This window comes from Capra hircus, chromosome 4, assembly GCF_001704415.2.
Source record: "Capra hircus breed San Clemente chromosome 4, ASM170441v1, whole genome shotgun sequence".
Classification (NCBI taxonomy): domain Eukaryota; kingdom Metazoa; phylum Chordata; class Mammalia; order Artiodactyla; family Bovidae; genus Capra; species Capra hircus.
Window position 1 is genome coordinate 51,873,338 of NC_030811.1, and position 17,222 is coordinate 51,890,559.

The 17,222-nt window shown below is 38.1% G+C and overlaps 1 protein-coding gene across 3 annotated transcripts in view; it reads left to right on the top strand.

Annotated features, from left to right (window-relative positions):
• TAX1BP1 (Tax1 binding protein 1) overlaps nucleotides 1-17,222 on the top strand; it is an 89,613-nt gene that overhangs the window by 56,131 nt on the left and 16,260 nt on the right. For 2 of the 3 annotated variants that reach the window (XM_018047094.1, XM_005679266.3), the window contains 3 exons: nucleotides 28-131; nucleotides 3,856-3,981; nucleotides 9,050-9,121. In XM_018047094.1, the coding sequence (XP_017902583.1) occupies nucleotides 28-131; nucleotides 3,856-3,981; nucleotides 9,050-9,121 (302 nt within the window). The remainder of the gene's footprint in view (nucleotides 1-27; nucleotides 132-3,855; nucleotides 3,982-9,049; nucleotides 9,122-17,222) is intronic. The other variant, XM_005679268.3, reaches the window with a different exon arrangement.

Consider the following 17,222-nt stretch of genomic DNA (forward strand, 5'->3'; position numbering starts at 1 on the left):
GTAATCTTATTTTCTGCCTTGTTACAGCTGAGACAGATTTTGACAATCTAACTAAGGGACAAGTCTCTGAAATGACCAAAGAAATTGCTGACAAAACAGAAAAATATAATAAATGTAAACAACTCTTGCAGGTAAGCTAATTCCCTTGTAAGGAAGAGATATATCAAATGTAATGGCTTAGCTTATCTTTTTTGTTTTGATTGGGTATCCCAGAGTTTGTTTCTTTCTCTTGTTTTTTTTAAGGGGGGTTGCGGGACACACGGGCTTCAGTAGTTGCAGCACATAAGCTCTGCAGTTGCAGCACATAAGCTCTGCAGTTGCAGCACATGGGCTTAGTTGTTCTGAGAGCTTCCTGCACCGGGGATCAAACTGGTGTCTCCTGCATTTGCAGGTGGATTCTGTACCACTGAGCCACTAGGGAAGCCCTCAAAGTTTCTTTACCCTTGTATCCTGATGTTTAGTTTCACTTTTGAAGTGGGAGGTGTTCTGTGTACTTATCCATGTAGGCATGTGTGTAAAATCATGATCTAGGGAATTCCCTGGTGGTCCAGTGGATTAGGTCTTGGTGCTTTCACTGCTGTGGGCATGGGTTCGATCTGTGGTTGAGGTACTAAGATCCTGCAAATGTTACATTGTTTGGGGGCGGGAAATCGTGATTGTTTTCTGTTCCCCTAATATTCTTCTCTTGATAATGGGTAAAGGATTAATTGATGTTGGATGTTGTCTGTCTTCTAAGGATACATGAAAAGTCTCTGAACTGCGTAAAAAGAAAGTACTCTTTTTTCCCATATATACTGTAATAATAGCAAAGACTTTCATCACATCCTAAAGTGAGTAGATTTGTAAAGTGGAAAAAGGGAATGTTAGCCAAGTGAATGGTTGCCTTTACTATTATTTATTTTGATTCTGTTAAACTGTAATAGTAAAACGTTTAAATTTTGCAGTTGTCCCAGTAGCATTCACTCTGGAGTATATAAAGGACAAAGGGAAAATGCTTCTCATTTGTATCTGATTGGGGGAAGGGAGGAAAAGGTGTTTTGTGTAGTATATGATTTTCGTTTATTCAGTTAAATATTTTTTTTTCTGTGTTTGTTTCTCTGTGCATGTGGAGAGGCAAGGGGTAATTTTTAAAGCTGTGGAATGAAGTTTATATATTAGCCCAACGTTACTATAGTAATTGGGCTTCCCAGGTAGCAGTAAAGAACCCACCTACCAATGCAGGAGATAAAAGAGACACAGTTCAGTCCATGGGTCAGGAAGATTTCCTGAAGGGGAGGACTTGGCAACCCACTCCAGTATTCTTGCCTGGAGAATCCCATGGACAGAGGAGCCTGGTGGGCTACAATCCATAGGGTCACAAAGGGTCAGACAGGACTGAAATGACTTAACACACTATAGTAACTAATGTAAAATATTTTATGTTATAGTCTTAATAATAGTTTAATCCTTTAATAAGACTTTAAGCTGAGTATTTTTGTTGCCTCAGAAGATCCTTTTATAGAGGATTGATTATCCTTGAGGTCAAAATAGTTGTTTATGAGGGACTAAACTATTTTTCAGTAAGTGAGACAATTTTGGATGAATATTTTAAAAAACCTCATTGTATTATCAAAGGAAGATAGAATGTTTTTTTCCAGCTAAAAACTTCTGTGTTGTAGTACAACCGAAATTCAGTAAACTGCACGTTTAAGGTCTGCAGTTTGTTTAGTTTTGCTGTATTTATAGCTGTGCAGCTATCACAATGTCATGCTAATGAACATTTCCACTACCTTCAAATCTTTTTTGTACCCTTTTGCAACTCATCGCTCCCTCTCTCCCCTTTTCCTGGGAAACCATTGGCTTGCTTTCTGCCACTGTAGATTAGCCTACCTTTTGTACAGTTTCTATAAATGGAATCATATGTACACTCTTCCTTTCCTGCCCCCTTTCATCACAGTTATTTTGAGATTTATTTATATAGTTGCCTATTATTGGTAGTTCATTCCTTTTTATTATGAGAGTTCATTTTTTTGGCCATTTAAAAAATTGTTTTCATCTTATTATTGAGTTGTGTTCTTTATTCCAGATACAAATCCTTTGTCTGATATGTGTGATTTTATCCCAGTCTGTGGCTTGCCTTTTTATTTCCTTAATGATGTTTTTGTAGAAGGAAATGGCAACCTATTCCAGTACTCTTGCCTGGAAAATTCCATGGGTGAAAGAGCCTGGTAGGCTACAGTCCATGGGGTCTCAAAGAGTTGGACATGACTGGACGACTTCACTTTCTTTCTTTCTCTAGTTCCTTTTGGAGAAGGAAATGGCAACCCACTCCAGTGTTCTTGCCTGGAGAATCCCATGAACAGAGGGGCCTGGTGGGCTACACAGTCTGTGGAGTTGCAAAGAGTCAGACATGACTAAGCAACTAACACACACACAATGGTGTTTTTAGAAAAAGTTTTAGTTTTGCTGAAGTATAGATTCTTAATTTATTCTTTATGTATTGTTCTTATTTTCTAAGGAAAAAAATGCTAGCTGAACTTGTAATGATATTTTTCTTGTCTTCTGTTAAGTTTTGTAGTCTTAGAGTCTTTTAAGCCTGTTATTTGTGAATGGTGAGTTGTGGTACATACACTGTTGATCCAGCATTATTTGTTGAAAAGACTTTTTCTCTACTGAATTGCTCAAAGCATAAAGCATATTTCTTTCTTAAAAAAATTAAAACAATTTTTTTAATTGACTGTGATGAGAGGCTTGTGGGATCTTACTTCCCTTACCAGGAAGCGACCCATGCCCCTTGCAGTGGAAGCACGGAGCCCTAACCACTGGACCACTAGGGAATTTCTAGCATAAAGCATATTAAACATTTTTTTCCTTACACAAAGCACTCAAAATGAAATTGGCCAAGTTACCTTTTCATCTTGTTTTAAAACTCCTTTCCTTTAACATTCTAAGTTGTAGAGAAGAGCAGTGTTTAAGAAATCTACCTAGAGATTGTCTTGGTCAGGAAACCCCAATTAATATCTGGAAACAATGGCCTCACAAATATGATTTTTATTACCTCCCGGGCTTCCCACCAGTACAGGAGACCTAAGAAATGGAGGTTCAGTCCCTGGGTTGGCAAGATCCCCTGGAGGAGGGCATGGTAACCCACTCCAATATTCTTGCCTAGGAAATCCCATGGACAGAGGAGCCCGGTGGGCTATAGGTCAAAGGGTCACAAGAGTGTAGGGCATAGCTGAAGCAACTTAGCATGCATACATGCTTGCTTTACCTCCTTTGCAAAAGTGATCTATGTTTGTTGTGAAATCTTAGGCATTATGGAAATAAAGGATAATGATGGTGAAAAAATACCATTATGATCCTGATCCCCAGAAATAAGAGCTATTAATAGTTTGGTTTATTGAATTCCTGGCAGTCCATAGGACTCTGACCTTTCACTACTGAGGGCCAGGTTTCAATCCCTGGTCGGGGAACTAAGATTGTTTCCACAAGCCATGCCGTGCAACCAAAAAAATTATATTTTTGTTTATCTTTTTCTACATAGATATCATATAAAACTGTGTTAAACAACTTTTGAAGCAAAAATAAAATTATACTGTATATTCTGTTTTGGAACTTGATCTTTTCAATTAACATATCTTGACACTTTTCCTTGTAATTTGTAGATCTGTTGTTCTCTTTCAGTAAATACATTCTGTTCCAGTGTATGAATATAAAATGATTTATCCAGTCTTCTACTGACAGACATTTTGGTTATTTTAATTTTTATACCTTTACTGTAGTGTTATAGTAAACATTCAGCACAAGTATGTTTGTATAGATATTGGCTGAATATGGATTTTAAATCTTTTGGTAATTATACTAATTTTGTTTTAGGATGAGAAAACAAAATGCAATAAGTATGCTGATGAACTTGCAAAAATGGAGCTGAAATGGAAAGAACAAGTGAAAATTGCTGAAAACATAAAACTAGAACTAGCTGAAGTAGTGGACAATTACAAAGTAAGTTTAATATTTATATGACTTCATAATTCTGTTACTTCTGAAAAGTGATACTTTTGATACTTCTGAAAAGTGCTATCTATAATTTAGTCAGTCTGAAGTTTTAACATGGGTAACTGAGATAGCATTTTCATAATATAGATAAATATGTACTATGTAGTTATGTTGAATGTAGTTCATTAACTGTGAACTGAGAAAGTGGTTACCCATATGCATTATGCTTGTGGCTTTCATTTTGTGTATTCATATGGACATGACTGAAGCAATTTAATACTAGCCACATGGCCATTAAAATTATATCTCTAAATCATGCTTAAATTTTAAGATGAAAAGTGATTATGTCATAATCCTTGTTCACTTAAAATGGTTTGTGAAATTATTCTAGAGCTTTGGTGTTTTCTGGGAGTATAATAAGATCAGTAATTTTAAAAATTTATGTAAAGGTTTGAAAATTTTTAACCAAAATTTGTTACTCCTGATCATTAATAATTATGCAGGCAGATTCTTTACTGTCTGAGCCATCAGGGAAGCCCAAGCGATACAGTCTTAATTAAGAATACTTTTTGCTGAGGTAACATTAGGCAACAAACAAGACTGATTGGTAAATGATGTTTGTAAAAATGTTGGGAAAAAAATCAGTAGGCTGTCTAATTAATTAAGTAGAAAAAATATTTTCCCTCTAAATAATAAAGTATAATCTTATATATTTTAAGGCCTGTGCATGTGTGTATACTTTGCATTTTGTGGGTGTATGATTAAAGGCCTAGAAGTTCTAAATGATTTAAATTTGTTCTGTCATAGCTAATTGTACCTGTAATCTAATTTTTAAATACAGCACTCTTAAAGACCAAAACTTATTTTGTTTGAGGTGGTACATTATAGGCTAAGGTAATTTTAATGGTGGTCAGTTTCTGTTTTTTAAATTTATTTATTTTTAATTAAAGGGTAATTGCTTTACACAATATTGTATTGGTTTTTGCTGTCCATCAGCGTGAATCAGCCATAGGTATACTGCTGGTACTTTTTTATCTTCATCTGCTATCAGAATGAAAATTTGAAACTTCTTTCAGAAGGTTGTTACTGTATTTGGGATCCCTGTGGGTATTGCTTTTATTGCCTGGCAACTTCCCTTATTGTTAAAACGTGTGAATACTGAATTTATACTGACTGAACAAAATTTTTTTTTCAGATTGACTGAGAAAATGATTTAGTAAATATTTATCAAAACCTGTTATATATAAAGCACTGTGTTAGTTATGTGTTTGGTCTTGTTGTTCAGTTGATCAGCCGTGTCTGACTCTTTGTGACTCCATGGACTGCAGCACGCCAGGCTTCCCTGTCCTTCACTATCTCCTGGAGTTTGCTCAAACTCATGTCCATTGAGTGATGCCATCCAACCATCTAATCCTCTGTTGTCCTCTTCTCCTGCCTTCAGTCTTTCCCAGCATCAGGGTCTTTGCAGATGAGTCAGCTGTTCGCATCAGGTGGCCAAAGTATTGGAGTTTCAGCTTCACCATCAGTCCTTCCAATGAATATTCAGGACTGATTTCCTTTAGGATTGACTGGTTTGATCTCCTGCAGTCCAAGGGACTCACAAGAGTCTTCTCCAACACCACAGTTCAAAAGCATCAATTCTTCAGCACTCAGCTTTGTTTATGGTCTAACTCTCACATCCATACATGACTACTGGAAAAACCATAGCTTTGACTATATGGACCTTTGTTGGCTAAGTAATGTTTCTGCTTCTTCATATGCTATTTAGGTTTGTCATAGCTTTTCTTCCAAAGAGCAAGTGTCTTTTTAATTTAATGGCTGCAGTCACCATCTGCAGTGATTTTGGAGCCTAAGAAAATAGTCAGTCACTGTTTCTACTGTTTCCCCATCTATTTGCCATGAAGTAATGTGGCCAGATGCCATGATCTTAATGTTTTGAATGTTGAGTTTTAAGCTAGCTTTTTCACTCTTCTCTTTCATCTTCATCAAGAGGCTCATTAGTTCCTCTTCACTTTCTGCCAATAGGGAGGTATCCTCTGCCTATCTGAGGTTACTGATATTTCTCCCAGCAATCTTGATTCCAGCTTGTGCTTCATCCAGCCTGGTATTTCGCATGATGTACTCTGGATTATGTGGGTGATCATATAAAAATGGCACAATGCTATGCTTATAGAGTTTATAATCTAGTACGGTTGCTAGACGTGAGATGGTGATCCAATTCTTTCTCATTCATGACCTAGGTAATCATCTTTCAAACCCATGGGAAGCTAAATAATATTTTTATTTTATGAATAATAAATTAATGATAAAAATCAGTGTTCAGATAAAACATCATATTTATTGCTATACAACTGGTAAAGGTGCTTGATTTTTTTTGTTGTTGTTATTTAGTGCCCTGCCTATTACTTTGTGCTGTTTAGACAAACATCCATGAGACAGGGCAAAGTGTGATGAAGTTCTACATAAACTACAAGTCTAAGTATTTTAGGGCTGTTTCAAATGGAATATTTAGGAGTTAGACATTGTGGAGAAGCTAGACCTGTGAATACACAGATGAACTGTACAAAAAAGATTTTAATGGCCCAGGTAACCATGATGGTGTGATCTCACCTAGAGCCAGACATCCTGGAGTATGAAGTCAAGTGGGCCTTAGGAAGCATTGCTACAGGCAAAGCTAGTGGAGGTGAGGGAATTCTAGCTGAGCTATTTCAAATCCTAAAAGATGATGCTGTGAAAGTGCTGCACTCATTATGCCACCAAATTTGGAAAACTCAACAGTGGCCACAGGACTGGAAAAGGTCAGTTTTCATTCCAATCCCAAAGAAAGGCAATGCCAAAGAATGTTCACACTGCTGTGCAGATGCACTCATTTCACATGCTATCAAGGTAATGCTCAAAATCCTTCAAGGTAGGCTTTAACGGTATGTGAACGGAGAACTTGCAGATATGCGTGCAGGCTGGATTTAGAAAAGAAGAACCAGAGATCACATTGCCATAATTCGTTGGATCATGGAGAAAGCAAGGAAATTCGAGAAAAGTATCTGCTTCACTAACTGCGCTAAAGCCTTTGACTGTGTGGATCACAACAAACTGTGGGAAATTCTTAAAGAGATGGGAATACCAGACCATCTTATCTGACTGCTCAGAAACCTATATGCAAATCAAGAAGCAGCAGAACCAGCCATGAAACAACAGATTGGTTCAAAATTGGGAAAGGAGTACTTCAAGGCTGTACATTGCCACCCTGCTTATTTAACTTCTGTGCAGAGTACATCAAGGGAAATGCCAGACTGGATGAATCTCAAGCTGAAATCAAGATTTCCAGGAGAAATATCAGTAACCTCAGATATGCAAATGACACCTCCCTATTGGCAGAAAGTGAGGAGGAACTAAAGGCCTCTTAATGAAGGTTAAAAAGGAGAGTGAAAGCTGGCTGAAAACCCAACATTCAGAAAACTAGGGTCATGGCATTTGGTCCCATCACTTCATTCCAAACAGATGGGGAAACAGTGGAAACAGTAACAGATTTTATTTTCCTGGACTCCAGAATCATTGCAGACAGTGACTGAAGCTGTGAAAATAAAAGATGCTTGCTCCTTGGAAGAAAAGCTATGACAAACTTAGACTGTATTAAAAAGCAGATACATCAGTTTGCTGACAAAGGTCCATCTAGTCAAAGCTATGGTTTTTCCAGTAGTCATGTAAGGATATGAACATTGGCCCATAAAGAAAGCTGAGTGCTGAAGAATTGATGCTTTCAAACTGTGGTGTTGGAGAAGCCTCTTGAGAGGCCTTTGGACATCAAACAAATCAATCCTAAAGGGAATCAACCCTGAATATTCATTGGAAGGACTGATGCTTAAGCTCCAATACTTTGGTCACCTGATGCGAAGAGCCAACTCATTTGAAAAGACCCTAATGCTGGGAAGGATTGAAGGCAGGAGGAGAAGGGGTGACAGAAGATCAGATGGTTGGATGGCATAACCGACTCAGTGGACATGGGTTTGAGCAAACTCTGGGAGATGGTGAAGGATAGGGAAGCCTGGCGTACTGCAGTCCATGGGGATGCAGAGTTGGACACAGTTGACTGAACCACAACAACAAAGACCTGTCAAAGACCATACAGGAAGGGAGGATAATAAACAGAGATGGCGAAAGAAGTAAAGAGCATAATCTGGGAGCTGTAACAGTCTTGAGTAATAGGTCTTTAATATCTGTGATGGAGCAGATCATTGTGAAAGATAGGTTGAATCCAGATTTTAACTGTTTGGAATGTGGGTGCTATTTGCTGTTAAATATTTTCTAGGAGAAAAAGAGACCCAATCAGAGTGGGTCTTAATGAAAATAATTTGGTAGCATGGAGAGGATTTACAGGTGGGAAGGATTTTTGAAGGTAAGAAAATTAGGTACAGATACGCTTAGAATGAGTTGATAAAGGACCACCTCTTTTGGGTACCTTCCCCAATCATCATCCATTGAATTTATCAAGGAAAGCTTTGAATCTTGGGAAAGAACGCATGTGGCATATAAGTTAATATTTGTGATTTATTCATATGAGCATGATAGTTGAAGGCATAGAAGAAAGTGAATTTTCCGAAAATGCAGAGAGAAGAAGCCAAAGAAGAAACTGCAGAATACTTGCAATTGTGAAGAAGTGTACTTTTAAAAAGAGCATTAGAGAATGACAGTGTTGGTACCATTTCATAAAAGCCGGGAGAGAAGTTTTAAGAGTGAGGCACATGCATAAAAATTGACAAGTAATTCAGGGACTTCCCTGACAGTCCAGTGGCTAGGACTCTGCATTACCACTGCAGGGCATGCAGGTTCAGTCCCTGATCAAGGATCCAGGTTCCTGCATGCTGCAGATTGGCAAAATAAGAATAATAAAATAATCTTGAAACACATCAGAAAAACAATAGTGACAAGTTCAGAGATATCAAAGAATAAGATCCAGGGAAAATACATGGATATGGTAATAGGGTTTATTTAAATAGAAGGGTATAAACTAGCTTTTGAAGGGTAAAGAGAGGGTAGATGATGAAAAATAATAATGATCATTTCTTTCTCTCCTCAGCTTCAGTTGGCAGAGAAAGAAAAGGAGATAAGTGGTCTAACTTCATATTGGGAAAACCTCTCCAGGGAGAAGGTACTGAATAATGTCCTTGAAAAATTTCATACGACACTGAATGATAATACAGCTTTTTGAAGGGACATAACATTTTACAGTTATATGAGGGTAATTTTTTCTTTTTAAGTTAAATGAAGAAAAGACAAACAGGTAGAAAACACTTTTTAGTTTTATAATATTTTAAAAATATTTTGATAGAAAAATGGTTAAGTGTCGAATCTTAGTTTGACTTTTGTTACATAGTTTGGATTTAACGAATTTTGGTTTTCTTTTGTAATAGGAAACATTTTAGGAGATGTTTAATGATTTCTAGCATAACCTGACCTTCAGACAGAGCATACGTTTATAATATAAAATATACTGTAATGCAACATTTCTCACAGTAGGGTCTAAAGGGTCTTGTTATGAATGATAAAAGACACTTCTATCACTGAGAAAATTCCAAAAGTTTTAGGAGGTCAGTGCCAGGAACTGGGGACAAGACCAAAAATATTTTTTATATTATAGTATGCATTTATGTATGTATGTATGTAGTTATGTATGTGCAATCTTCCCTCTGTGTCTCTGGGGTTGGTTTCTGGACCCCTCTCAAAGGATGCCAGAATCCAAGGATGCTGAAGTCTCTAATGTGAAATGGTGTAGTACCACTGGCCCTGAGTATCCATGCATTCTGCATTGGCTGATTTGGAGTGCCAACTGTATTTTAAGTTTATATTTGGGTATCTCTGTTCATCTGTGTGTTTATCTAATCTAATATTAATATATATCATTTTCCTACTTGGTACTCATCAATATGAGCTCTTTTTAGTAGTGTGATAAGAATTTTTTGCTGTTCACGTAGTACCAGATTGGGTCAATGGGAACACCTTCAAACTGGCCCCTGGTATGCCCCAGTATCAAAAGGATGGTGTTGGTTTTTTGAGCACTTAATTTTTTTCTAGCACTTAATTTTTGCAAGATATTGTCATATGTTTATTTCACCACTTATCTTTGGAGTTGGCCATTTTTTATAAGAAAGAATCTAACATTAACTTCTCCAAGGAGTTCTGGTTGTTTATTATTGGGAAATGCTGTTTAGAAGTTATCGCAGTAATTTCATCTGGCTACAGAGAGATTATCAAGATGAGGATGTTGGTTGTGTTGTTCTTGTTGTTTTGCCATGCCATCTGGCTTGCAGGATCTTAGTTTCCCAATCAGAGATCAAACCCAGGTCCTGGCAGTGGAATGGTAGAATCCTAACCACTAGATTGCCAGGGAAATCCTCCTTGTCTTCCTTAATTCCTGTTTATACACCTGTTCCTCAGTGAGAATCCTGTGGCCAACGGAGTTAGCACATTTAATCTATTTGGTAGTTCCAGTATCTCACAAAAACAGTGTCAAAACTGCTAGAGCTATATCCATTAAGACACGGAAACCTGTTAAGAGTAGAATTCAATTCAAGGTTGGTTGCAATTCTTCCTTCCCCACCCCATCCCTGGGTTGTCATTGTATTGCGTTTGAATGTTACTCGCGTTAGTTCTCTCTCCCTCACCCTCTCATCCTCCTCCCTACCTTCAGTATATGGTAACATAAAATGACAGGTGGGTTAGGTTGCACTGTTGCTCAGTCATATCCAACTCTCTGCAGACCCTTGAACTGTAGCCCAGCAGGCTCCTCTGTCTGTGTTTTCCAGGCAAGAATACTGGAGTTGGGTTTCCTATTCCAGGGGATCTTCCCTGCCTAGGGCGTGAACCCATGTCTCTTGTGTCTCCTGCATTGGCAGGTGGACTCTTTACAACTAATACCACCTGGGAAGCCCTAAATGGTGGATTGAAGCTAATTAAAACAATAGTAGCACAAATGAAGAGTAAGAAGACAATTTTTTATTTCTGGTATGAATTTTGGGCAAGTGTATTTCAAAGTTAAAGCAATGATGACCTAATTAGATTTGACAGGAAGTTGACAAAATATGTATCTTAAATGCTGAAGACCACTTTGTGAAATATGAATTTACTTAAGTAATTTTTGGTAAGAAACCCAACTCCTAAGTATATTTTGTGCTTGGAGTTACTAGCTAATGTTGGAGAGAAACAATCAAGATACTTTGTTTTTATACATTTTACATATATAAAATATGTTTCATATATAAAAATACAACACAAAATTATATATTTATATATAGAATATATTTTATAGTTTTGTAGTTTCATATATGATAGTGAAAGTGCTGAATGGTTACAACCATCTGTACATTTTGCTGAGTTACAGATGGCTCAAATCACAGAAAATAATATATAGTGACTTATTAATTATGCTGCAGTTTAAATAATCTTGCAAGACTGCAATCAGCGTGTTAGATGGGGCTCTGTCATCTCAGTATAGACCTACTTCTGAGCTCACTTGTTGCTGGGATTCATTCCTTGAGGGTTGTTCAGTAAGGGCCATACTTCGTACTTTGCCATCTTCCAATCTTCCATGAGGTCACTCCTCTCCTCTCTTTTTTTATTCCTCTTCCCTCTGCTCTGTGTTTGACAGAAGATTATTCAAACCACAGGCGGGTAACCTTTAAAAATATAAAGTTGATACTTTTCCTTGCTTGAAGACCCTTATGGGCCTCCTCCCATGTACTTGTGCATTTAAGGTAAATGACAAAATTCTATTTTGTGCTGTGTGGCTTGCAGGATCTTAGTTCCCTGACCAGGGATTGAACCCACACCCTTGACAGTGAAACCATGGAGTCCTAACCACTGGACTACCAGGGAATCCCTCCAAAATTCTTAGTATCGATTATAATCTTTTATATGACTAGCCTCTCTCTCTAGACCCATTTTAAGCCACAGTTTGTTTGATTCTCTATTGTAGAATTCCTCTCAGTAGTAGTTCTGAGTCTTAAGCTTGCATCAGAATCATCTGTATGATTTGATAAAGCACAGCTTTCTGGGTTCTATTCCCAGAGTTTCTGATTTGTAAGTCAGGGATGGGGCTTGAGATTTGCATTTCTGACAAGTTGCTGCTGATGGTATCGGTCTGGGGACTGCACTTTGAGAACTGTTATAGTCACTCTGGCCTTAAAACTCATGAATTGCTTTCTTGTTTCAGGGCCCTTGTTCGTGTACTTTGCCAAGAATATTCTTGCCTACGATTCTTTGGTAGTTAACTTTAAACTAGGGAAGTCCTGGAAGAATTTAAACATATATAAGAAGAGAATAATGTAATGAACTCTGTTGTATTTCTCACCCAGCAATAAACAGATGTTACTTTATGGCCATCTTACCTGTTCAACCATTTCCCTTCTGTCTTAACCCGGTGGTATTTTTTTCAAGTATATCCCCAAATTTTTAAATATTTTCTTCTAAATATTTAAGTACTCCTGCTGCTCTTGACTTTAATGCTTAAAGTCTCAGGTTAAATGACTCTTCTTCACAGAGGCCTTCTTTGACCTCTCATTCTAAATTAGATACCTATATTAAACTTACACCTGGGAACTGTACTTTTATTTTACAGCACTTACCATAATTACTGTAACTAATACTTATTTCTATACATATTTATCTTAATTAAAACTCCCTTCACTTAATTATAAGATCCATGAAGACAGGAATCATGTCTGTTTTATTCACCATTGTATTTGTAGTCTCTACTCCAGTATTCTGGCCTGGAGAATTCCATGGGCTGTATAGTCCATGGGGTTGCAAAGAGTTGGACATGACTGAGTGACTTTCACTCATAGTGTTTGATATTTGAAGTTAAATATTTGTTGAATGATTAAACAAATTAATGTTAATGGGTCAAACATAATTTATAGCATTTGCTTATAAAAACATTTGGTAAAAGAAATGTACTGGCATCAGCAGTTTTATTATCAGTTAATACCCTACCGTGTCAGGAATGCAACAGAAGTAGGCCAGTTTGCTTTCTACTTCCTGTCTTCTTGAGTTACTCTTAATTTTCCTGCTGGTGACACTGTAGTTTTATATTACTTTTAAAGAGTGCATTTATAAGAATTTCTTTTTGCTATTTCAGCAACTTGCTTAATGTTTGTCTTTTCCCCGTGCCTTTTTAGAACCCTTACCCCTCTCTAAGGTTAGGATTAAATCCTTTTCCTTCAGCACTGAAACCTAGATCCAAACAGTGCCTGGGATAAACCAAATGATAATTAAGCGTTAGTTGAGTGAGTTTTAAAAAAAAAAGATGAATCATCATCTAACAGAATGTGTATTTTACTTATTTTACTTATTTTGTTTCCTGTCCATCTTCCCTGCTCTAGATACGGACTTCACATGAGCAGGAATTTTTGTATGTTTTGGTTGTACCTGAATCTCTAGTGCCTGGAGAGCAGTGCCTGCCACATATTAGATACTCAATAAATATTTATTGAACATTGTTGTTGTTCAGTCACCCAGTTGTGTCAGACTTTGCGACCCCATGGACTGCAGCACATCAGACCTTTTTTTCTCTCACCATCTCCCAAAATTTGCCCAAGTTCATGTCCATTGCATGGCAATGCCATCCAGCCATCTTATTCTCTGATGCCGTCGTCTTCTGCCTTCCATCTTTCCCAGCATCAGGGACTTTTCCAGTGAGTTAGCTGTTCATATCAGATGACCAAAATACTAGGGCTTCAACTTCAGCATTAACCCTTTCAGTGAGTATTCAGGGTTGATTTCCCTTAAGATTGACTGGTTTGATCTCCTTACCGTCCAGGGGACTCTCCACCACCATGGTTTGAAGGCATCAATTCTTTGGTGCTCTGCCTTCTTTATGGTCCAGCTCTCCCAATCGTATGTTACCACTGGGAAGACCACAGCCTTGACTATGTGGACCTTGCTGGCAGAGTAATGTCTCTGGTTTTCAGCACACTGTCTAGGTTTGTCATGGCTTTCCTGCCGAGAAGCAAACGTCTTCTGATTTTATGGCTGCAGTCACCAGCCGCAGTGATTTGAGAGCACAAGAGGGAATCTGTTACTGCTTCCCCCTTTTCCCCATCTATTTGCCATGAAGTAATGGGGCTGGATGCCATGATCTTGGAGACGGCAATGGCAACCCACTCCAGTACTCTTGCCTGGAAAATCCCATGGACGGAGGAGACTGGTGGGCTGCCATCTTTGGGGTTGCGAAGAGTCGGACACGACTGAGCGACTTCACTTTTCACTTTCATGCATTGGGGAAGGAAATGGCAACCCACTCTGGTGTTCTTGCCTAGAGAATCCCAGGGTCGGCAGAGCCTGGTGGGCTGTCGTCTGTGGGGTCGCACAGAGTCGGACACAACTGAAATGACTTAGCAGCAGCAGCAGCCATGATCTTAGTTTTTTTAATATTTGATTTTAAGCCGACTCTTTTACTTTCCTCCTTCACCCTCATCAAGAGGCTCTACAGTTTCTCTGCCACTAGAGTGGTATCATCTGCATATCTGCGGTTATTGATGTTTCTCCTGCCTGTCTTGATTCCAGCTTGTAACTCCTCTGGCCTGGCATTTCTCATGATGTTCTCAGTGTATGGATTAAACAAACAGGGTGACAGCAGATAGCCCTGTCATACTCCTTTCTCAACCTTGAATGAATCAGTTGTCTCATACAGGGTTCTAACTGTTGCTTCTTGACCTGCATACAGGTTTCTCAGGAGACAGGTAAGATGCTTTGGTATTCCCATCTCTTTAAGAGCTTTCCACCCTTTATCATGATCTACACAGTCAAGGGCTTTGGTGTAGTTGATGAAACAGAGGAAGATGTCTTTTTGGAATTCCATGGCTTTCTCTATGATCCAGCGAATGTTAGCAATTTGACGTCTGGTTCCTCATTTTCAGTAACATAGTTATTGAACATACGTGTGAATAAAAATTCATTGTTTTTTAGAGTAGCGTGCTCTCTAGTATCATAAAAATATATTTAAAAGTAACTTTTAATAGTATGAAGTAATTTAGTATATCTTAGTTAGAAACTCTATCAATTTAAATTTATTTAGAAATTTAATATATCTTAAAATGTCTTATGTCATTCCAAAAACCACTGCTTAGAATTATTTACCATTTTCATACTGTTTCAGATATTCCGTATAACCCCCTTACTAGAAATTTGAAAAGGAAAGAGAAAAGAAAATAATAAAGCAGAAAGAATAGTGGCAAAGAATGATAAAAATGATGGTGGGAAGTATTTTATTAACTATTACCAGAGAAAAAATTAAAAATATCTTTAAAGTAAAACTGTTTCAAAATGTTCTTTAATATCAGGTACCTGACTAGCAATTTTTCTGAATTTCATTTCACATTACCAGATGATCTCTTCCTTTTTGAGAGTGGAAGAGTAATATTTGTATCTATCTATAAATGATTAACAGAGAAGGCAATGGCACCCCACTCCAGTACTCTTGCCTGGAAAATCCCATGGATGGAGGAGCCTGGAAGGCTACAGTCTATGGGGTCGCAAAGAGTCAGACACGACTGAGTGACTTCACTTTCACTTTTCACTTTCATGCATTGGAGAAGGAAATGGCAACCCACTCCAGTGTTCTTGCCCAGAGAATCCCAGGGATGGGGGAGCTTGGTGGGCTGCCGTCTATGGGGTCGCACAGAGTCAGAGACGACTGAAGCAACTTAGCAGCAGCAGCAGCATAAATGATTAATGGAAGTTGTCTTGAGTATATCTGTGATTTTTGTGGGTGACAAAGACAGTGCAGCTGCTGCTGTGTTTTTTGCCTGCATTCGTAATTGAAGAAAATGATAAATTTAAGTTAGAATTTAGTGAAAAGATGCATTTTTTTTTTTCCATCTAAGTTCATGGATATCCTGAATTCTAAACATAGATCCTTCGGAGGGGGGTGGGTGCATTGTGAATATAAATTTAAGACTCTTCTCTAAGGTAACAGTTGTCTTCTGATTTGCCAAACAACCCAATCAGAACAATTTTGTCCATGTTCCTATATTTTGTTTAGCCTGCCTCCATTTTCCCCCATGAGGAATCAAAGCTGCTTATCACTCCTGTTCTTACCCTTATATTATTTGCAGAGGATTTATTGCATCTTTGATCATAAAGGAGTGGAGTATGAGCCTAGAGTAAACTCTTTATTAGGTTGAAATTCTCTATGATGTTCCTTGACTGTATTAGTGCATGTATGAATCTTTTGATGAAACCCTGACTTCATTTAAGTAGTTTATTGTTTGCTTATAGAAAAATGGTCCTTTAAATTGATTTGTACTTTTATAGAAATATTTTCTCATGTCTAACTCTTGCTGCTTTCATGCCTTTCCCCTCCTCTTTTCTTGAATCATCTTTGAAATATTTTTAAAATTTACTCTCTCCCTTTTTCTGTGTTCACATTGTCACTTTCACATCCTGAATCACTACAGCAGTGTGAATGGGTTTTTTGATTGGCAGGAGATGAGGGAACATCCATTGAGGGCCTGCTATGTTTTTTAAACAATCCCCTCATTTCTCAGTAGTCCTCTGAGGCCTGCGGAAGCTAAGTTCCTCAGGGTTATTTGTAATGTAACTGTCAAGCAAATTCTGGTCTGAATCCAGTCCACCATGTCATGCTGCCTCCCTAATTGCTTGTACATTCAAGTGTGCTCGCTATAGTTTGCTGCTGCTGCTACTGCTGCTGCTGCTAAGTCGCTTCAGTCGTGTCTGACTCTGTGCGACCCCATAGATGGCAGCCCACCAGGTTCCCCTGTCCCTGGGATTCTCCAGGCAAGAACACTGGAGTGGGTTGCCATTTCCTTCTCCAATGCATGAAAGTGAAAAGTGAAAGTGAAGTCACTCAGTTGTGTCCAACTCTTAGCGACCCCATGGACTGCAGCCTACCAAGCTCCTCCGTCCATGGGATTTTCCAGGTAAGAGTACTGGAGTAGGGTGCCATTGCCTTCTCTGATAGTTTGCTAGATTAACCTTACTAAGAACTATTTCATGGTGGTGGTGTTGCTGTTCAGGGTCTGACAGGCCCATTGTAGTAAACAGTATAGGTCTTAAACTGTATGACAGATCTGGCATATTGCCCTTGAGCTGTGTTTTTAGGTATATTTCTTCTACTTTTAAAATGAATCCTGTGTTCTAGGTAAGTCATTCACTTACCAGTCATGAATTATGTTATATTTCTTATGCCTTCTCTACTCTTTTCACATGCTTAGGAAGAACTTTTAACTTCCATT